This window comes from Chiloscyllium plagiosum, unplaced genomic scaffold (genome assembly GCF_037043375.1).
Source record: "Chiloscyllium plagiosum isolate Xiang-an unplaced genomic scaffold, Cpla_swu_hap1 HiC_scaffold_5, whole genome shotgun sequence".
NCBI classification, from domain to species: Eukaryota; Metazoa; Chordata; class Chondrichthyes; order Orectolobiformes; family Hemiscylliidae; genus Chiloscyllium; species Chiloscyllium plagiosum.
In genome coordinates, this window is record NW_028270143.1 from 18,948,846 (window position 1) to 18,971,887 (window position 23,042).

At 38.9% G+C, this 23,042-nt stretch overlaps 1 protein-coding gene across 1 annotated transcript in view; it reads right to left on the minus strand.

The window, feature by feature from the left end:
• Nucleotides 1–2,435: 2,435 nt before the first annotated feature.
• ndufs6 (NADH:ubiquinone oxidoreductase subunit S6) overlaps nt 2,436–23,042 on the minus strand; it is a 42,040-nt gene continuing 21,433 nt past the window's right edge. The window contains exons 2-4 of the mRNA XM_043689653.2: nt 16,269–16,322; nt 6,101–6,223; nt 2,436–2,600 (exon numbers count right to left, since the gene is read on the minus strand). Of these exons, the coding sequence (XP_043545588.1) occupies nt 2,535–2,600; nt 6,101–6,223; nt 16,269–16,322 (243 nt within the window). The 3' untranslated portion in view covers nt 2,436–2,534. The remainder of the gene's footprint in view (nt 2,601–6,100; nt 6,224–16,268; nt 16,323–23,042) is intronic.

A 23,042-nucleotide genomic window follows, 5' to 3' on the forward strand; every position in this document is an offset into this window, starting at 1 on the left:
AACTTGAGCAACACTAAATGGAACAACTGGAAATGAGAGTTCTCTGATAAACACAGTTAGAGACTTTATGATTGATTGTATATTCATTCTGGGGAGATAGCCCAGTGTAGCAGACAGCTAGTTGAAACTGAAATCACACTTTTTGTACTTAAAGGCATACTGGCTTCACAAGAAATGTTTTCTTGAAGGAAATGTTAATTTTCATCTTGACTGTTATACTCAAATTGGAAAGGGTAGCTACAACAACAAATTCACGGAGATAGTTTCCTGGAGTAATGTCTCATGGAGTCAACCAGGGTTCAGACTTTCTTGGATCTCGTAATGGGTAATGAGGCAGGTTTAATAAATAACCTCAGAGTAAGAGATCCCCTTGGAAGCAGTGATCCTAACATGATGAATGTAATATTTAGTTCAAGAGTGAGTAACTTCATTCAGAAATAATTGGCTAAATGAAGGGAATTACAATTAAATGAGGATAAAGTTAGCTGAAGAGAACTGGACAGATAGATTAGCAGGAATAATAGTAAAACAGTATAAAACCTTGAGGTGGTAATTCATGGCTCTCAGCAAAATACATTCTGCTATGGGGGCAAGGATCCTGACAGGGGGATAAAATCAATCAACGCCAACCAAGGAAATCAAGGAAAGTACTACATTGAAAGAAAAAGCATCTAAGAGGACAAAAGTTAGTGAGCCCTAAAGACTGGGATAAATTTAGAATTTATAAAAGGACTAAAAGGATAAGAAAGAAAGAGAAAGTAAACTATGAGGGATAACTAGCGAGGAATATGTAAAAAGAAAGACAGAGGTCAAAGTGAACATAACCTTTTTAGAAAATGAAGCTGGGGAGATTGTTATGGGGAAGGAGGAAGTGAAAAAGAATACAGGAGAGGAACTAAATACCATCACCATCACTAAAGAAATAGTATTAAACAAACTAAAGGAGCTAAAGGCCCTGTGGCATGCAATTTAGGATCCTAAAAGAGGTAGCTAGAGAGATAGCGAAAAGTTAGTGAGCCCTAAAGACTAGGATAAATTTAGCATTTATAAAAGGACTAAAAGGATAATAAAGAAAAAGAAAGTAAACTATGAGGGCAAACTAGCGAGGGATATGTAAAAAGAAAGACATTGTTTTAATTTTAAAAAAAAACATTCGATTCTGGAGAAATAGAGGATTGAAGAACTGCCAATGTGACATCTCTATTCAAAACAGAGGGAGGCAAAAAGCAGGTAACAATAGGCAGATTCACCTAACATCTATTGGTAGAAACATATTGGAATCATTTATTCAGGATGAAATCACTGACCATTTAGAAAATGATAATCAAGCAAAGTATGGCTTCACGAAAAGGAAATCACGTCTATTTTATTAGAGATTTGCGAGGAAAACTCAAGCAAGGTGGATAAAGGGGAATCAGTAGATGTGTTGCATTTGGGCTTCCATGAAGCATTTGACAACATACCTCACAAAAGCTTAAGTCATAAGAGCACATGGTGTCAGAGGTTGTACATTGGCTTGGGTAGAGAATTGGTTAATGGGGAGGTAACAAGTGAGAATAATAGGTTTGTTTCCAGATTAGTAGCTTGTGACCAGTGAGGTTCCACAGGAATGAGTGGTGGACTGCATCTGTCTCCAATACATATTAATGAATTGGGCAAAGTAAATATATTTAGTCAAATTTGAAGCTGACAAAAATAAGTGGAAAGGCACGTTGTGAGAGGGATAGAAAGAAAAGCAAATTGTTGGCAAATGGAGTACAACATTGAAAATGTGAAACTGTTCATTTTGGAAGAGAGAAAACAGCAGCATTATTCAAATACAGAACAACTGCAGAAAGCTGCTACACAGAGGGACTTGGTGTTGATGAGACTACATCTGGAGTACTGTGAGCAGTTTTGACACCCTTACTTAAGGAAAGATATTATTTAATTGGATGCAGTTAAGAGAATGTCCACTATGATCCCTGGTAAGAAGGGATTGCCTTATGAGCAAAGATTAAGCAGGTTGTGACTTTACTCATTGGAATTTAGAAGATGAGAGGTGATCTTGTTGAAACATATTGGATTCTTAAGGGGCTTGACAGGTTAAATGCCAAAAGGATGTTTCGTCTCATGGGAGAGTCTAGGGCCAGATAGTATAGTCTCAAAATTAAGGTACACCAATTTAAGACTTTGGTGCGAAGGAATTTCTTCTCTCAGATTGTTAAGAGTCTTTGGAACGCCTTACCACAGGGAGCTGTGAGGGCAGATCAGATATTTATTTAACTCTGAGGGAGACTTTTGATCAGAAGGGGAATCAAGTGTTACGTTGAAAAAGCAGGAAAGTGGACATGAGGAGTGTCAGAGCTGGCTTAAGGGACTGAACAGCATACTTCTGTTCCTATTTCATGTGGTCTTTACATTCGAACTTCACTTTAAATAGAGCAACACACATGCAGAGCTCAATTAATTTATTGCTTGTAACTTTCATAGCTGAAGCCTGTACAACACTGTCATAAAGAGAAACAATGCGAGTAAATTCCAAATGGTTCCTTTCAGTGATGTATCTGCTTAAACCGAAGACCACAATAACCACATGTTCCAACTTTTGTCTCTTTGTCCTGAGAAAGAAAAAGATAAATCAAGACATCATTCAAAATTTGAACAATACTCAAAATATTTTACCTGAGAATTAAATTACTAAATATAATGGTGTATATATACATTACATATAATTGTAATTTTTATATTTCAATTTGTTATTCGTTGCTTAGGAATGCACTCATGGTACTCAATACACAAGTGTACATGAGGGCAGAGCAGTTAGATGTGATCTATATGGATTTCAGTAAGGCGTTCGACAAGGTTCCCCATGGGAGACTGATTAGCAAGGTTAGATCTCATGGAATACAAGGAGAACTAGCCATTTGGATACAGAACTGGCTCAAAAGGTAGAAGACAGAGGGTGGTGGTGGAGGGTTGCTTTTCAGACTGGAGGCCTGTGACCAGTGGAGTACCACAAGGATCGGTGCTGGGTCCTCTACCATTTGTCATTTACATAAATGATTTGGATGCGAGCGTAAGAGGTACAGTTAGTAAGTTTGCAGATGACACCAAAATTGGAGATATAGTGACAGCGAAGAGGGTAACCTCAGATTACAACAGGATCTGGACCAGATGGGTCAATGGGCTAAGAAGTGGCAGATGGAGTTTAATTCAGAGAAATGAGAGGTGCTGCATTTTGGGAAAGCAAATCTTAGCAGGACTTATATACTTAATGGTAAGGTCCTAGGGAGTGTTGCTGAACAAAGACACCTTGGAGTGCAGGTTCATAGCTCCTTGAAAGTGGAGTCCAGACAGATAGGATAGTGAAAGCGGCATTTGGTATGCTTTCTTTAGTGGTCAGAATATTGAGTACAGGAGTTGGGAGGTCATGCTGTGGCTGTACAGGACATTGGTTAGGGCCACTGTTGGAATATTGCATACAATTCTGGTCTCCTTCCTATCGGAAAGATGTTGTGAAACTTGAAAGGGTTCAGAAAAGATTTACAAGGATGTTGCCAGGATTGGAGTATTTGAGCTATAGGGAGAGGCTGAACAGGCTGGGGCTGTTTTCCTGGAGCATCAGAAGCTGAGGGGTGACTTTATAGAGGTTTACAAAATTATGAGGGATATGGATAGGATAAATAGACAAAGTCTTTTCCCTGTGGTTGGGGAGTCCAGAACTAGAGGGCATAGGTTTAGGGTGAGAGGGGAAAGATATAAAAGAGACCTAAGGGGCAACTTTTCCACGCAGAGGGTGGTACGTGTATGGAATGAGCTGCCAGAAGATGTGGTGGAGGCTGGTACAATTGCAACATTTAGGAGGCATTTGGATGGGTATTTAAATAGGAAGGGTTTGGAGAGATATGGGCCGGGTGCCGGCAGGTGGGACTAGATTGGGTTTGGATATCTGGTCGGCATGGACAGTTTGGACCGAAGTGTCTGTTTCCATGCTGTACATCTCTATGACTCTATATGATAGCCTAAAACAATGGTTTCCCTTGGGATTTGAACTGAATATGGCTTTCAAAGGACTGGAAAGTGAGTATGAGACAGGGCAGCAGTTACAAATTAAGCTGCACTGTTTTTGCAACAAGTGAACATACAGAGTAGGGTATGCAACTCTTCAAGTTTGCCTCCCAATTCAATTAGTTCATGATTGATCACTACTTTAAATCTATTTATCTGCCTCAGCTCTGTCTCCCTCATCACCCTTGCCTAACAAAATTCCAGCAATCCAGTATCTACAGTCCTTTACAGTAGAGAATTTCAGATTTCTACTAACTTGTGTCAAAAACTGTTTTGTGATTCCTTCAGATTGTCAATTGGCCTGTAGTGATTATAAGATTAGCAAATATTTAAATCATTCTATAAGTTCATAAACCTATGGCTTTAGAGAACAACTAAAATGATTGCTAATTCTAATAACATTCAGTTCCATTTATTAAAATCAAGATGTCTGAAATTAATTTCTAACAAACATTAGGTGCATTATGGCTGAAAAATGTGTTGCTGGAAAAGCGCAGCAGGTCAGGCAGCATCCAAGGAGCAGAAGAGTCGACATTTCGGGCATAAGCCCTTATGCCCGAAACGTTGATTCTCCTGCTTCTTGGATGCTGCCTGACCTGCTGCTGCTTTCCAGCAACACATTTTTCAGCTCTGATTTCCAGCATCTGCAGTCCTCACTTTCTCCTATTAGATGCATTATGCAGAGATGGGGAAACGGTGGCAATGTGGTAATCCAGACAGTGATATCATGGCAGCTAGTGGAATTTAAACTCAATTAATAAAACCCAAAATTAAGAAATTGGCTAAGTATAGCCGACCATGAAACCATTGTCGATCGTTGTAAATCTGCAATCTGGTTCACAAACGTCCTTTTGGGAAGGATATCTGCCTGGTCTGGCTTACAGGTGATTCAAGATCCACAGCAATGACTCTGAAATGACCAAGCAACTCATCCAGTTCAAAGGCAATTAGGGATGGGCAGTAAATGCTCCCTGGCAGTGATGCCAATATTCTATGAAATATTTTTATTTAAACAATGTCAGGCTACAACATCTAAAACCAAATTTACATTATTCGCTTTTTTTTATTGTAAGTTTCCCAAACCACCCATACACTGTGCTTAGCAAAGAGATGGTTTCCAATAATTGTCTTGAATGTTTTATTTTCTGATGTAGTCTCAAGAAAAACAGAGGTCACAGAAATGTATATACAAAACTGACCTCTCTGAGAAAGCAACCTTGCTATCTGGTGATTTGATAGTGTCTATGGACAATCTTCTCAACCCACCACTACCACTTCCCAATCATCTGTTTTACAGAAGGTAGAGAAAAGTGGCTAGTTTCCCCAATTGGAAAACCTGGGCGACTTGCATGATGGGTTGGGCTGGGTTGGGGAGATTGGTTGGGAGAGCAGGTAGGGGCCTCCAACTGCTCCACTTGGGGGACAATCCCAGCCGAGGTCAAGAGGTGGTCTCTGAAAACTATACCACTGCCTTGTCATCGATAGCCTCCCCTCCCCTCGTGACCTCAACCTCTCAAACAGTGCATTAAGAAACACTCAACTTTCTGTCGATGGATACCCCAAGCAGTAGGCCTCAACCAGTGAACTTTGGAATCCAACCTCTGATTGGCTGGTAGTCTCTGGTGAACTGGAATGCTCTTAAACGGCTAACTGGAAGAGATACTGCATATTTTCTCAGCGGTTTGGGTAGCGTGTTTGGCATTATCCAACATGCTCACCCTCACAAGCTTGACACAATCAGGAAAAACCTACCAATAAATGCAGCATATTCTTAGCATTTCAACAAGGAATTATACATATGGAAGTTGGTAAAAACCGCTTTGTTCATGTAATTAGATTATCTGAATTAATACAAGCCAAACACATTCTTCCCACATATAACCTGCATGTGCACGATAGTTTTATTTTCATACGAAGTAAATCATTTTTCCTTGCAAGAGTCATGTGCAGATACTTAATAGCTGTGATTCAAGATTCAGGAGAATTTATGACAGATCCCAACATTCTACCATCAACATTTAAAGAACACACATTGCAATCAAATACTTACCAAGTTTAAATACACCTTAGGATGCCCAAGAGCTCCACCACCACCATCGCATGAAACCACTCTGTCTGATACCTCAGTTACAGGCTCCTCAGCTACTAACTCAATGGCAAAGTTTTCATTTAGCTATCAAAATACAGTTGGAAGAACACAAAGTTTAATATTTCAGCTTTGACCAAAATAAACATCAAAATTCCCTCTCAGAAGCTGCAAATGCTCCAGTTATTTTTCACTTTTGTTTTACAGGTACACAATCTGCTATCCGAAACCCTCATGGCAAGCTGGTTTTCAGAATTTTTTGGATTTTGGATTAAGTGACAGTTTCACGGTGAAATAAAAATAATCTTACCGAACAGCAGACACCTGTGAGTACTTTGAGCGCTGAGACAGAATTGATGCCTGCCAGTGCTGGACCATGCTGCAACATCACATCCGAGTGATGTGGGTCAAGTGGGTGTGGAGTTGGGTTAACTGTTTGCACGCCAAACAATCTTGTTATGGAGAAAACAACTTCACAAAAAAAAACTTTGGATTTCGGATAAAGGATTGTGCACCTGTATAACTAATATGTTTAGGTATTTGATATTTAAAATAGTACTCAGAGGTAGAGACCATTATCAAGCATCTACCTCAAAACCAGCATTTCAAGTTATATCAAAATACATAGATTGAGAGTTTATGGTTTTTCATTCTTGGTGCAAATTTGGAGAGACAGAAGTACTGGTTTTACTTGACATAAAATAATGCATGCTGATCTCAGTCTTTGGATTTACAATATTATTGCACATTAAATTTTGGATCTCTGCATGTTATATAATAAAAAATTCTCTACTAAAAGGCCAGGAGCAGACAACTAAGGTGGTAAATGGGAGTACAACTGAAACAGCACAACACAAATTTGTTGATTTTGAAAAGTCAATTTAGCAAGCAGTAAGGTAGAACATATAAGACTTCAGGAGGATGTGGACACCGTTGCAGAGTGGCCAGTCAGATAGTAAATACAATTCAATATTGAGAAGAATGAAGCAACACACTTTGGGAGGAAAAATCAAGAACTGCGAGTACGTATTTAGTGCAAAATCACTGCAGGATGTGAAACAACAGAATTAAAATTAGTTAACAATTGAAGTAGATCATTCTATCTTAAAGTCTCAATATGGATGCATGAAGTCAGGAAGAGCAAACATTTTAAGCTTCAGAAATATGGATAAAGATAACAATAGAAAATTGTTATAATAAAGTTATGATCAACTAGGAGAAAGTGAGGACTGCAGATGCTGGAGACCAGAGTTGAAAAATGTGATGCTGGAAAAACACAGCAGGCCAGGCAACATCCGAGGAGCAGGAGAATCGATGTTTTGGGCATAAGCCCTTCTTCAGGAATGAGGAATAATAAAGTTATGCACAGCAAGAGGTTATTCCACATTTAGTGATCTGGTCAATTCTGGCAATCGTATAAGTGAAAAGGCATTCACCATGAAGCCAGGAATAGAAAATTCATTATGAGGAGACACTTAAAGTAACAGTATTAGTTTCATTGGAGCTTAGAAAGACATAAAAATATGATTGTTTTAAAATTGTGAAGAATATTGATAGAAATACTTCCACTCTTTAGGAAATATTGAGAGGGAGGGGGAATCTGATAGAATAATTCAAATGATAAAATGTTAACTCCAACAATTTGACTGCTAAGCTTTGACACTAACAAATGTTGTCAGAACATTAAATATAGTGACAAATCTAATTCTAAACAGTTCCTTGAACAAACTGAATTTCATATGTTTGAAAGAAGAGAAAATGGCTATAAATTTGAACATCAGAATATTATAACTATGCAAAACATTTTAAGATCTACAGTTAAATTTCAGATCAACTTTTCTGTAATATTCCTGCATTCCACGCATAATGGCTCAGAAAATGTTACTTTGATCACTAAAGGTAGACTGGGCGGCACAGTGGCACAGTGGTTAGCACTGCTGCCTCACAGCACCAGAGACCTGGCTTCAATTCCCGCCTCAGGTGACTGACTGTGTGGAGTTTGCACATTCTCCCCGTGTCTGCATGGGTTTCCACCGGGTGCTCCGGTTTCCTCCCACAGACCAAAAATGTGCAGGTTAGGTGAATTGGCCATGCTAAATTGCCCGTAGTGTTAGGTGAAGGGATAAATGTAGGGGAATGGGTCTGGGTGGGTTGCGCTTCGGCGGGTCGGTGTGGACTTGTTGGGCCGAAGGGCCTGTTTCCACACTGTAAGTAACCTAATCTAATGTAATCTCAAATCCCTGGAACTCCCTGACAATGCAATTTACAAGTTTCGGTCAAAGAATTGGAACTTCGTCAAAACTGGAAATACTACATAAATGACCATTGTTGAGACAGAATTTAAGATCAACAGTGAATGATACGCAGAACACTTGCCTGAAAATGTCTTAATGAGGTATTGCACTGAAACATGCAGTGTAAAAATTTAGTTAGATGCAGTACCCTTTACAAGGGTTTAGGATCTGTGAGAAGCAAAAACTACTCATACCTCTTCTTAATCAGATTGAAGAATTTAACAATGGCAGGCAGAGACTGAATGAGGAAATTTAATTAATTCAATGAAAATCAGTTACAGTACTGAAAACAAAACAAGGGGAAGACAAATGGAATTAAGAGAATAAGAAAATATTAAAATATTTAACTAAACACGTGCAATGAAGTTGCTATCTGATTTAAACTTTGGTAATGATGAATGTTATTAGCCTCACTGCTATTTTACCTACAAAATCCTGGCCATTGTCTCTACCATTTCAATTTTAGCAAGTTTTTTTATTTATAATGTTTTTCAAAAGCTTTGAAAATTCTGCCCATAGATAATAACACTTCAAGTATGACAAATTAATAGCCACCTTACTTAAAATTATATTGTCACAGAGTCACACAGCATAGTAACAGATCCTTCAATCCAACCAGTCCATGCCAAACTAAACTAGCCCTTATCCCTCTCAACCATTTCTATTCATATATCTATCAACTATATTAATGGTCTTAATAATTTTGAAGCAACTTAACTTGATTATCAGAATATATTACAAATGTCACTTTCTTTCACAATTGTGGGATCAATGGTTAAAAATGCAGATTTGCAAGTGTAGAAATTTATTTTGACATTCAACTTCAGGCACAAATAATCAAAAGAGGGAAAGAAACATTTTCTAGACATTTTCTAGACTATAAGGATATACATTAGCGAACATGGCTTCTTCTAAGTAACACACCTGACACCCACTAGCTATTGCTGTCATTGGATATGGCATATGCTGCCAGTCTAAACTGGTCAACTAGAGACATTTCAATCTGCTTTTGAAAACTAGAACCAAGTAAAAGGTTTGGATCACTACTATTCTGATGTGCAGTATCCAATATCCTTAAAATCTATACCATTCACTTAATTAGCACAAAGTTTTGTTTAAGCAAAGAAGCTGGTCACCAAAATAATATTCAGCATGTCACTTTTGTCCATTTCTGATTCAATCTAACCAAGAATCATCAACAGCAATTAGTAATATTTATTATTGTTACCAACATAGACAATGTTGAATAAAACAAAAATTGGTGAGTAAACTCACCAAATATATTGACAGAAATAATAGTCTAAAGATCACAAAAATTCAATAGACTTTTTTTTATATTGAAAGAGGCTTAACCCTTTCAACTTGCATTACCATCATGGAAAACACCCAAACCTTGGCATTGAAAAAGTGTTTGAATGTTATTAAGGTCCATTATGTTAGAGAATCAAAGATAAGAAACAAAGTATCAGAACCAAAAATTATGCAATTAGTGTTTTAACCTAGAAATAATATATCCCACACATTACAATAAGTGGAAACTAAGCAGGGGAAGGAGAAAATTATTGGGCCCAGATTTTTAAAAGCAATAAAAGAACAAAGGCAAAGCAATTTGCAGTAAGGGAAACAGGAAACCATTAAAATCATACAAGCGATAAGAAAAGGCAGTGTGGCTTAGAAGATGTAGTTACAGAACATCAAAGGTAAAAACTCTTGCAAGAATTTGAAATGAGCAACAGAATCTTAGAATTGATGCACTGGCGTTATGGACCAGACCAAATAGCCTCAAAATATATTAAGATAATCTAAACTCTAACTTTTTATTTTAAAAGCAAGAGTCAGGCTTTGTGTTCCAGATGCAATTTAATTAGTCTTGAAGCAAAACATTCTTTGTTCATTTACTATAGACAAAGCACAGCAAAAGAAAGAAGAAATTGGAAAGAATTCAACTCGACTGGAAAACTTAACAGAATAATAGATTAATTACTAAATTAACTATTCCATTTTGTAGCATCCCATAAACACACCAGTGGCAAAGGCAAATTCAGTAAAATAGATTTCTCACATGCAGTTTTCTAGTCCAAAGGACAAACATCAGGAGAAAACTCAGGAGCCAGGTGGGTTGTATTGTAGGTACCAAATCCAGCTTCAAGCCCCCAGCAGTAACTGCCACTGAAAAACCAGGGCTATAAATCATGGATCTGTGAGAGCTTGACCACCTCACCCATTTAGGCTGCTTCTATTGTTGCAACTTTTAAAAAAATTACACAAGGTCTCACAAACTGTTTATTTTATGGGCTCTGAATAGACTCCGCACCACCTCTCTTTCAATCTTTCTTCAATAAATAAACCAGGACAAAATACACCTCTTAAAGCCATAGTATTGCCACTTTGGGTATAGGGAATCACTCTGTCCAAGAACAGGAATGATAAAAGTGCAAAATTGAACAGGACACAACTTGTGAAGCAGACTGCAGGAACAGATGGAAGTTTTTATAAGAGCTCCAACAAGGAAACCTGCAAGAAGACCCTTCAGAGATTTACATTCAAGATAACACAGCCATGAACTTGTACATTTGAAAGGAAGCTGTATAATATTGTTAGCACTTGACCAGAAGCATTTCAGTTTCTGGATATCAGGAATGGTTTGGAAGTAACTGAATCAACAGCAAAATCTTTTGCATAACGAAAAAATTCTTATTGGAATTGCTGTTTTAAAATTATATAGATGAATTAAATGATGAATACTAGAAGCACAAAAAGTTAAATCATGTTACAATGCAACATATAGAAATGCTTAAATGTCACACAATGATCTTTCTGTTTGGTTGTATTCTAACATTGATCTTAATTCTTCAAGTATTACACAGGAATTCATCATTGCCAGATTGCAGGGTTTGCAGACAAGTTGAAAATGTGTTGCTGGAAAAGCGCAGCAGGTCAGGCAGCATCCAAGGAACAGGAGAATCGACATTTCGGGCATAAGCCCTTCTTCAGGAATCCTGAAGAAAGGCTTATGCCCGAAACGTCGATTCTCCTGTTCCTTGGATGCTGCCTGACCTGCTGCGCTTTTCCAGCAACACATTTTCAGCTCTGATCTCCAGCATCTGCAGCCCTCACTTTCTCCTTGCAGACAAAGATACCCATTTCAAAGACTCATTCCCCCTGGTTACATAGAATCCCTCAAGTGTGAAAGCAGGCCAATCGGTCCACCAAGTCCATGCTGACCCTCCAAACAGCATCCCATCCCGATCCACAACCACTAGTCGATCCTCATTACCCCACATTTACCATGGCTAATCCATCTAATTTGCACATCCCTGGACACTATGGGCAATTTAGCGTGGCCAATCCATCAACCTACACATATTTGCATTATGGGACGAAACTGGAGCATCTGGAGGAAATGTACCCACACACAGAGAGAATTTGCAAACTCCACACAGGCAATTGCCTGAGAATGGAATCAAACTTGGGTCCCTTGTGCTAAGGGGCAGCAGTGTTAACCATTGAGCATCTGCATCATCATCGTCAGACCATATTAATCAGCTAAAATACTGACTTTTAAAGAAGGTTTACATTACTGTAACTGATGTTACAGTAATGCAAACTTGCCCAGCCAAATTGTGAAAATGAAATCAAAGTTAAAAAATTAAAGCAGCTCATGAAAAAAAACCAGAAAGGAGGCAAACAGAACTAAAATAAGGACAGGGTAAGGAGATCAAAATGTTTGAATGTTTTAAAATTCACTCATTGGACATTGGTGTTGCTGACTGGCCAGCATTTATTGCCCATCCCTAGCCGCCCTTGTGAAGGTGGTGGTGAGCTGCCTTCTTGAACCACTGCAGTCCACGTGCTGTACGTTGAACTTACAATGCCCTTAGGAAGGGAATTCCACAATTTTGACTCAGCGATATTAAAGGAAGGGCGATATATTTCCAAGTCAGAATGGTGAGTAGCTTGCAAGGGAACTGCCAGCTGGTGGTGTTCCCATGTATCTTTTGCCCTTGCCTTTCCAGATGGAAGTGGTCATGGGTTTGGAAGGTGCTGTCTAAAGAGTTTTGCTGAATTTTCACAGTGAATCTTGGAGATAGTACGCACTGCTGTCATTGAACATTAGTGGTGGCGAAGTGGATACATGTGCATATTGTGCCAATTGAGTGGGCTGCTTGTCCTGGAAGATGTCAAGCTTAAGTATTGGAGCTGTACCCATCAGGCAAGTAGGAAGGACACCATCACACTGACTTGTGCCTTGCAGATGGTGGTCAGGCTTTAGACAGTCACAAGGTGAGTTACTTGCTGCAGTATTTCTGCCTCTGACAGTCCAGTTGAGCTTTTGGTCAATGGTAACCCCAGGATATTGGTCATGGGTTAGATTCAGTGATGTTAATACTATTGAATGTCAAGAGGCAGTGGTTAAATTGTCTCTTACTGTAAATGGTCATTGCTTGCCATTTGGGTGGTGTGATTATTACTTGTCACTTGTCAGACCCAACCTTGATACTGTCCAGATCTTGTTACATTTGAACATGAACTGCATCAGTAGCCTGAATATTGGCGAGGTTCCCGCGTGATTGCACACTTATGACCTTTACAGGGAGGTAATGTCCTAGTAGCATTGATCGCCAGGCTATTAACCTAAAAACCTAAGTATTATTCTGGGGATTCATGCTCAAACTCTGCCATGGCTGATGGTGAAATTCGAATTCAATAAAAATCTGGAATTAAGAATCTAATGATGATCATGAAACTGTTGATGATTGCCAGGAAAAGCTCAGCTGGTTCACTAATGCCATTTAGGGAAGGAAACTACTTTTCTGACTCCAGACCCATAGAAATGGGGGAAAACCAGCGAGAAATTAGGAATAGGCAATCATCATCCACATTCTGTGAATGAACTAAATAACATGTTTTAAAGAAGGGATGGTCATTGGTGAACATAATTGGGTCAAAGACACTACTCAGAGGAACTGCTGCAGAGATGTCCTAAATCGGGGATGGCTGACTTCTGACAACCACAACCATCTTCCTATGTGCCAGGTATGACTCCAACCAGCAAATAGTTTGCCCATTGAAACCAATTGATTCCAGTTTTGCTAGAGCTCCTTGATGCCACAGTCAGTTGAATGTAGAGTCATAGGGAGTCAGAGAGAAGTACAGCAACAAAACCTGTCCATGCCGACTAGATATCCTAAATTAATCTAGTCCCATTTTCGAACATTTGGCCCATATCCCTCCAAACCCTTCCCATTCATTTACTTTTAAATGTTGCAATTATACCAGCTTCCATCACTTACTCTGGCATTCCACACACGCACCACCATCTGCTTGAAAACACTGCCCCTTAGGTCCCCTTTAAATCTTTCTCCTCTCATCATAAACCTATGCCCTCTAGTTCTAGACTCCCCCACCCCAGGGAAAATATTTTGTCCATTTACCCTAACCATGCCCCTCATGATCTTATAAACCCCTATAAGGTTACCCCTCAGCTTCCGATGCTCCAGGGACAATATCCTCAGCTTATTCAACCTCGCCCTATAGCTCAAACCCTCCAAACCCTGGCAACATCTTTGTAAATCTTTTCTGAATCCTTTTAAGTTTCACAATATCCTTCTGATAGGAGGGAGACCAGAATTGCACACAATATTCCAAAAGTTCCCTAACCAATATTCTGTACAGCTGTAGGTTGGTACGGTCAACTTCTATACCAATAAAGAAAAGCATACCAAACACCTTCTTCACTATCTTATCTTGCTGTGACTTCACTTTCAAGGAACTATGAACCTGCCCTCCAAGGTCACTTTGTTCAACAACACTCCCCAGGACCTTACCATTAAGTGTATAAGTCCTGCAGTGATTTGCCTTTCCAAAGTGTAGCACCTCCCATTTATCTAAAATAAACTCCATCTGCCACACCTCAGTCCATTGGCCCCCATCTGATCAAAATCCCATTGCACTGAGATAACCTTTTTCGTTGTCCACTACACCTCCAATTTTGGTGTCATCTGCAAACTTAGTAACTATACCTCCTACGTTCACATCCAAATCATTTATACAAATGACGAAAAGCAGTGGACCCAGCACCAATCCTTGTGGCACACCACTGTCGCAGGTCTCCAGTCTGAAAAGTAACCCTCCATCACCACCCTCTGTCTTCTAACTTTGAGCCAGTTCTCTATCCAAATGGCTAGTTCTCCCTGTATTCCATGAGATCTAACCTTGCTAACCAGTCTACCATGAGGAACCTTGTGAAACGGAAGTCTTGATGTCAAGGGCTATCGGTCTCATCTCATTTTGTTTGTCTACATTTGATCCAAAGTTTTAATGAGGTCAGGAGCAGAATTATCCTGGCGGACCCTGGGCTTCAGTGAGCTGGTTATTGTTGAATAGGTGTTGCTTGATAGCACTAACTGATTACACCTTTGTTCCTTTACTGACGATCGAAGAGTAGATTGGGTGGTAATTGGCCAGGTTGGATTTGTCCTGCTTTTTGTACAGGATATACCTGGACAACTTTCCACCTTGTTGGATCGAGGCCAATGTTGTAACTGTACTGAAAAAGCTTGGCTAGGGTAGCACCAAGTTCTGAAGCACAGGTTTTCAGTATTATTACCAGAATGTTATCAGGACCTATAGCCTTAGCAGTATCTATTGTCTCCAACCACTTCTTGATATCACTTAGTGCGAATCAAAGTGGCTGAACACAGGTATGTGATGCTAGGGACCACTGGAGGAGGCATGATGGATCAACTCAGCACTTCTGACTGAAGACTACAGCAAATGCTACAGGCTCATCTTTTGCACCGATATAGTAGTCTCTTCCACCATAGTAGATGGGGTATTTGTGGAACCTCCACCAGTGAGTTGTTTAACTGTCTTCAATCATTCATGTGGCAGGACCGAAGAGCTTAGATCAGATCTATTGGTTGTGGGATCACTTAGCTGTATCAATTCCTGCTTATGCTGGTTGGTGTGCAAGTAGTCCTATTTGGTAACTTTACCAGGCTAACACCGCATTTTTAGATATGCCTGGTGCTGCTCCTGGCAAGCCTTCCTACACTCTCCATTGAATCAGGGTTAATCCCTTGGCATGATTATAATGATTGAGTGGAAATATGCTGAATCATGAGGTTTCATATTGCATAGTAGTACAATTCTGCTACTGTTGATGGCCTGTGGCACCTCAGATGTCTAGTCTTGAGTTACTAGATCTGTTTGAAGTCTACGATTGTACCACACATGAAGAAGGGTATTGTCAACGTGAAGGTGGGGCTTTGTCTCCACATGGACTGTAAGCTGGTTACTATTACCAAAACTGACTTGGAAAGATGCATTTGAGGCCAGCAGGTTGATAAGGTCAAGTTTGTTTGTCCCTCACTATCTGCCGCAGACTCAGTGTGGCAGCCATCGCCTTTAGAACCTGACCAGCTCAGTCAATAGTTCTGCTGTTGAGCCACTTTGGTATGGTCTGGCAGATTTGAAATCCCCCACCCAGAGTACATTCTTCACCCATGCCACCTTGTACTTTAGTACTAAAGTGAGTCTGAATACTGGCGGTCAGTTAGCTCAGTTGGTTGGATAGCTGGTTTACAAAGCAATATCAAGAGCATGGGTTCATTTCCACACAGGTTGAGGTTGCTCAACCTCACTCCTCACCTGGGATGTGGTCACCCTCAGGTTAAACCCACCACCAGTCATCTCTCTCTAATGAGACAACAGCCATCAGATGATGGTGACTTTTTTAGTTTGACTATTTAAGTACCCTTACTGCCAATCATGCATAACTAGGAAGACACATATCCAGAGCATTCCAAATACCTCTACAACCTTGAAAAACTTACTTCTTTCTGTCGACCGACAAATCTGACTTTTCTGTAATCACCCTCTTCGTAAACCTGAAACAAAATAGTGTATTTTTAACCATCAGCAGCACAACTTTCATTATATCGATCTTTGTGAATTTCATTATATAATACATACTATTCTGAGGGACTGTAATAATGCTCATCTGTGAGTATAATAACTATCATTCAAACAAATTGCAACATTATGATTTGTACTGTCTACTATTACGATTGGAAGTAAGGTTTCAAATCTTTAACACATTCATCATGTGAGGAAACCAAACACACCAACTGCTGAGAAATAATATCGGATCAAAAAATGAATGGGTAATAAAATGATAGCATTTTTAGTCATTAGTTTAAAAAAAAGTACCAGAGTTTTAATTCACAATATATATACTCTCTGTTTTTGAATTTTTACAAGATTTTGAAACAATGAGCATAAATACATTTAAAGAGAAGCTTGATGACACGAGGGTAAATGGAATAGTGAACAAGATTATATGAATGAGGAACAACAGGAGGACGTTCATGCAGAACAGAAAAACTACAGTGCACCTGTGGCATGAAATAGCATGCTTCTGCACTGATTATATTATACAATAGCAAGCATGTATTAAAAAAATGTCAAGTTGTGTGGCCCAATGCATGAAAAATGTTCAAAATATAAGTTTAAAAAAAAAGCAATGCAGCAGCATGAATCTTTGTTTGGATGTTCATCTCCATTTTTTAAAAAAAGTATTTTCATCAGATGCAGGTATCCCTGGCACGGCTACAATTTTCTGCCTATCCTTAATGGCCTTCTTCATAGGTTGCTAAGCCATTTCAGAGGACAGTTAAGGGTAAACCAGAGTTCTGTAGATCTGGACTTGGGTGTGGGTCACACCAGATAAGACTGGCCAATATATTGGACAGGAGTAAATCAAATGGTATTTTCCACAATTGGTGGTCATTCTATTGCACAATTACTGAGACTAGCTTTATATTCCAGATTTATTTTTCATTAATTGAATTTAAACTCCAAAATGGTGAGATTTGAAACATGCCTCAGGGCATTAGCCTGAACCAAAGAATTGTCCAACAAAGACAGAAGGCTTGTGAAAACCGTATAAATGAGATTAACATAAATGAGCTTGTATTAACTGGAGTTTAGAAGAATGAGAGGAGATCTTATTGAAATATACGATTCTTAACGAATATAACAGGGTAGATGCTGAAAAGCTGTTATCCCTTGTAGGAGAATTGACGACCAAAGTGCATAATCTCACAGTAAGGTGTTGCTCATAAAAGAGAGATGGAAGGGATTTTCTTTTCTCAGAGTGTGGAGAATCTGTGGGATTCTTTACCACAGAAGGCTTTTGAGGCTGGATAATGAGGGATATTCAAGGCTAAGACAGACAGATTTCTAAAGCAGGACAGTGGAGTTAAGTTTATCAAATCAGCCACGATTGCACTGAATGGCAGAGTGGATTCAATGCCAAATGACCTACTTCTACTCCTGTTTTGAACTATACCTCCTTCTCAAAGTAGAGTGCCCACCTGCAACATTTAGTACATAGACTGTTAACAAATAGTTCAGGGTCAATACATACTAAACAGCTAATCAGAAAATTGTGACAAAGATTTAAGTCTTTCACAGCATTTGTTTTTATATTTTAAAAAAACAAACAAATTTTCTGCGTAAGATGAACCATCTTTTTAATCAGTAGCAAATATTTCCACATTAAAGTCAATTTTTTTCCTCCACCTCAAGTATCTCCACACAATAACACTAATTGGTTATGTATCCAATTCTTATTTGTAAAACCTTGCAACATGAAAAATAGCTGCTATACTTCAAAGCTAATAGCAGGTTACTAGGCTTCAGAAGGAACCTATTTCATGTGAAAGTCTTGAACAGAGTTCAAGAAAACATGACAAGCATTAAGTGTCATTCCTTGCTCTCTCTCTCTCTCTTCTCACACACACCCACACACCCCACTCTCCCCACCCTTTGCCACATTTATTATCTTGAAAGAATTAGTAATTACAGGTCTTAAATCGCTGTAATTTGATGTAAATGTGTGTATGAGTGGAATCAGAAAGGATATGGTTGGGGGAATTTCACTGAGATTTATACAATGATGATGTAGATAAGATGATTCAAAAACATTGCTTTAAGGTTAGTCAGGGCAGTTGAACACAAGGACATAAATTTAAAGCAGATGTTAGAAAAATGCGTCGACACAAAAGGCGATAAATATTTGGAATAATCTACTAGGTAAGTTTGTACAGTCAAAGAGATGGATGTCTTCTGAATTCTAGGAAAGAGGCTTCTAACTATTAATCTCTTTGCAAACATGAGATCATTTGGAAAGAAAAACACAAAAGGACTTTAAAAGTTCTGTATATAATTCCTTCAAAGTCCTCAAGAAATATTACACAATATTCAGCATTAACAGATAGTCAAATTTTAAAATTTCTGTTGATATGTGAATATAAAATGATCTTGACCAATATTTGCATTAGGCTTGCAAATTTATTTGTACACAGTTTTAAAAGTGATTGAGCAGTACAAAATGACATGTATTTGATCCTACCTAAATTAAACATTCACTGATTAAAAAAAATTCAAAAGGTGTATTTTCAGTTTGTTAAATTTTGTGCTAAATTTGGGTAAATAGTGTGGAATAATTGCTGAGCTTATCTTTAGTAAGGTGAAATAAAAACAGAAAATGCTGGAAACACTTAGTAATTATGACAGCATCTGTGAAGGAATCTACCCCAATTAGAATTGTGAAATTTCAAACCCATCAACCGACAATCCCAAAAATCTGTCAGCTCATGATAAACATACTTTATGAAGAAAACATTGCCAAACTTTGACCCTGTCATTAAATTATTCTTTTTTTTGACAATAATATTTAATACTATATATGGTTTAAACTTTTAGCATCTGGGGATGGGCAGTAAATGTTGGCCAGCCAGTGACCCTCACATCCCATGAGTGAATTAAAAAAGACCACAAAGTCTTCGGCCGGAGTCAGAATAAATTACTGCTCCTAAAATGTAACGGACTGTTCTGTGGATAACAGTTTCTCTGATACCTCACCAAGACAGAATGACTTCATGTTTAAAGGTTTCTGGGTCAGTTAATATTAGGAAACAAATCTCAGTCAAGCTCTGTCCACATCAGACAACAAAATATGGACACTTTCAAAACAGGAGTCACTGATCACTTTACACAATAGTGTATCAGTTAAATTTACTCCTCCCAGCCCAGGATACTGAATCCAATACCTAGATCTCTACAACTGTCCTGGTTGAAATCAGGCAACATACTATACAAAAGCAAATATTGCAGATGTTTCAAATTTGAAACAAAAATCAAAAACGCAGGACCAGTAGCATGTGGAACGAGAATGACCCAGACCACACAGTCTCCAGAAAGTCAGAGACTGGACATACCTTGAAGATGTGCTACGGGACTCTCGAGAAGTCACAATAAAAGAAATTCCCCACCCCTCAGGGCTCTCCAGTCTCCAAACGTCAGAGACATCAGACACTTCTGGTATACCGATTTGGATAGCTATGCAGGAAATGTTAGAAAAGTAAAAACCTAGTATAATCCCTGGGTAACTACTCAACCACCTTTCCCAATTACACACAATGCTTTGTCCACACCCCTTCAAACCACCTGATACGTCCCTGATCAGATCTGATTAATCCCCGACTACCTGTGGCCCGTACTGACATAACACAATTATTCCCCAAATCCACACAAACTGCAGTAAAGGAGGAATTTCTAGGATTTTGATCCAGTGACAATGAAGAAATAGGGACAAAGTTTCAGGATAGGATGGCTTATGACTTGGAGGGGATCTTAGTGGTGGTGGTATTCCCATACATCTGCTGTCGTTTTGCATCTAAGTGGTAGAGCTCTCCAGTTTGGAAGGCACTGGCAGAGGAGTCTTGGGAAGTTGCTGCCATGCATCTTGGACTTGATGGATACTGCTGTCACTGCATTGTGTTGAAAGTTTAAGGTGGATTGAAGTTTCACTTGATTTCATGTTTAGGCTGTTGGAAGTCAATAAACTGAGATTAACATTGGGCTTGGATTCAAAAACGTCACTGGGACAAATGAAGCAGATTTTCATGCTGTTAGGAGAAAGGGCAACAAGTACCTTTTTCTTAGGGTGAAGGACTCCAAAACTAGAGGGCATTGATTTAAGGGAGTTTATTTTCGATAAAGGTGAGAGGGGAAAAGGTTTAAAAAGGACCTGAGGGGTAACCTTCTCACACAGAGGGTAGTAAGTGTATGAAACAAGCTTCCAGAGGAAGTGGTTCAGGCAGGTACAACTACAATACTTAAAAAGCATCCGAATGAGTATATGAATGGGAAGGGTTTAAAAGAAAAATGGGCCATATGCTGGCAAATGGGACTTGGTCAAATTAGAATGTCTTGTCAGCTTGGACGAGTTAGACCGAAGTATTTGTTTCCACGCTGAGTTATGATGCTTTTGTAAAAATTTGTTCATAAGGTGTCATAAAACAATCTCATGGAACCTTCTTGAAGAGGAGCAGGGAATTGTCTTGTCTGATGTTCTAGGCCAGGCTGGCTAGGCCACCATTTATTGCCCATCCATAATTGCTCCAGAAAGGTGACAGTGATAAGCTGCCTTCCTGAAAAATCAAGTCTGTGACACCCACAGTGCTATCAAGAAGAGAGTTCAGAATTTTGTGCTAGTCTCAGTGAAGGAACGATGATATACTTCCATGTCAGGATGGTGTGAGGCTTGGAAGGAAGCTTACGGGTGATGGTATTCTCATAGATCTGCTGCCTTGTTCTTCTAAGTGTTCATGTTCACTGGGTTGGAAGGTACTGCCAGAGAAGCCTTGGGGAGTTATTGCAGTGCACCTTGTATAGCACATGGTACACACAGCTACTGCTTTGTATTCACAAAGGGAGGACTCGGAGAGATGTCCTCAGAGTTATAAGAACACCAGACAATTCCCTGCTCCTTTTCAAGAAGGTTCCATGAGATTGTTTTATGACAAGTGTGGACATCATAAACTGTCAGCAGACTAGCATGGCATTTAAAAAACAACCACTTTATTCACCTTTATCTCAGAGATGGATAGTTGATAATCAACTTGAGAAGCAAAAATTATTTAAAGCGAATGACTTGCATTTCCCAGTTCTTTTGCTTGCACACTGCATAATAAATCTGAGATATTAGCATATTAGCAGAAAGGTATAACAGAACAAGTTTTTTACATAGGCAGTGCCATTACAAACAAACATACAACAAAAATTTCATAAAACAAGCAGTTGTATGCAGCTGAAAGACCTTCATCAATGACACAACCTTGGTTAGAAATTCAGAATTGACATTGAATATTGATGATTCCAGCATACCCTCACAACTCCAATGACAGTCAAGATCATGGCAGCTTACTGCTGTATTCAAATAACTACATAAGCCATGCAAATGCTAAACAATGATCATTTAAACAAGATCCAACCAGCATCCCTTAAAAATCACAGAGTCTCCCTTGTTAACATCCATGAATCTCCATCAACCAGAAGGTTAACTAGACTAGAACTATGGTGAGAACACTTTGGCAAGAGATGATGGTGAATATTCATTGAATATCTTATCTTCTCACCTCCCAATGTCCCTCCACTACCTACAAAGCTCAAGTCACAAAACTGATGCAATACTTATCACTTTCCACAATGCATGTAGCTATACCGTACTTAAGAACCTCTTCACCATCCAAGCCAAAACATTTACTTTAACTGTGTACTTTGACTCAATACCCACTACTTGCATTACCAGCATATGGTAGTTTGAAGTGTGCACGACCTGTAGACTGTATAATAGTATGTTAGCATGAACATAGGATTGATTAGCTAATAGGAAGCAGATGGTGGTGATAAATAGATCTTTTCCAGCTTGGTAAGGTATTACCTGTCATTGGATAGGCATATGGACAAGAACAAAATAGTGTTAGTTAGATGGGCTTCAGATTGGTTTCACAGGTCAACATCGAGGGCCAAAGGGCTTCTACTGCACTGTAATGTTTCATGTTCTATGTGCCACAATGGTCAGTGCTGGTTCCTCAATTATTTAGAATCAATACTTATAATATGAAACAAGGAATCAGATATTATGATAGCTAAGTTTTCTGATGACATTTTCTGAAATGTAAAAAAAGTAAGTTGTCCACTGGGATGAAGGGTTTATCTCATGAGTAAAAGATAGACAAGTTACCTTTATACCCAACACAGCTTAGAAGAATGAGAGATGATCTTTCTGAAATTAATAAGATCTGAGGTAAATGGGTAGGATGGACACCTGGAAGGTGTTTCCTCATGGTGAAACTAAAATTAGAAGACACTGTTTAATGCACTGTTTCCCTTTTAAGGTTAGGATGACAATTTTATTTGCCTTCAAAGGATCATAAAAAAGTGTGAATTTCTCTTCCTCAGAACTTAGTAGAGCTGGGTATTTAAATTTATTCAAGACAGAGTTCAGTTTTAGATAGACAAGGGAGAGAAGGGCTAATGGGTGCAGACAGGAAAGTGAAGTGAAACCACAACCAGAACAGCCATAATCATATTGAATGGTGGAGCAAGCTCAAAGGTCAAACAGCTTACACCTGCTTATAAATCCTATATTGCTAACTCAAAGCTTAATTTGACAACACTTCCACACCTTACAATTTCTATCACTACGAAGGATAAGCATCACCTCCAAGTTTCACTTTTGGTATACACTACTCTGA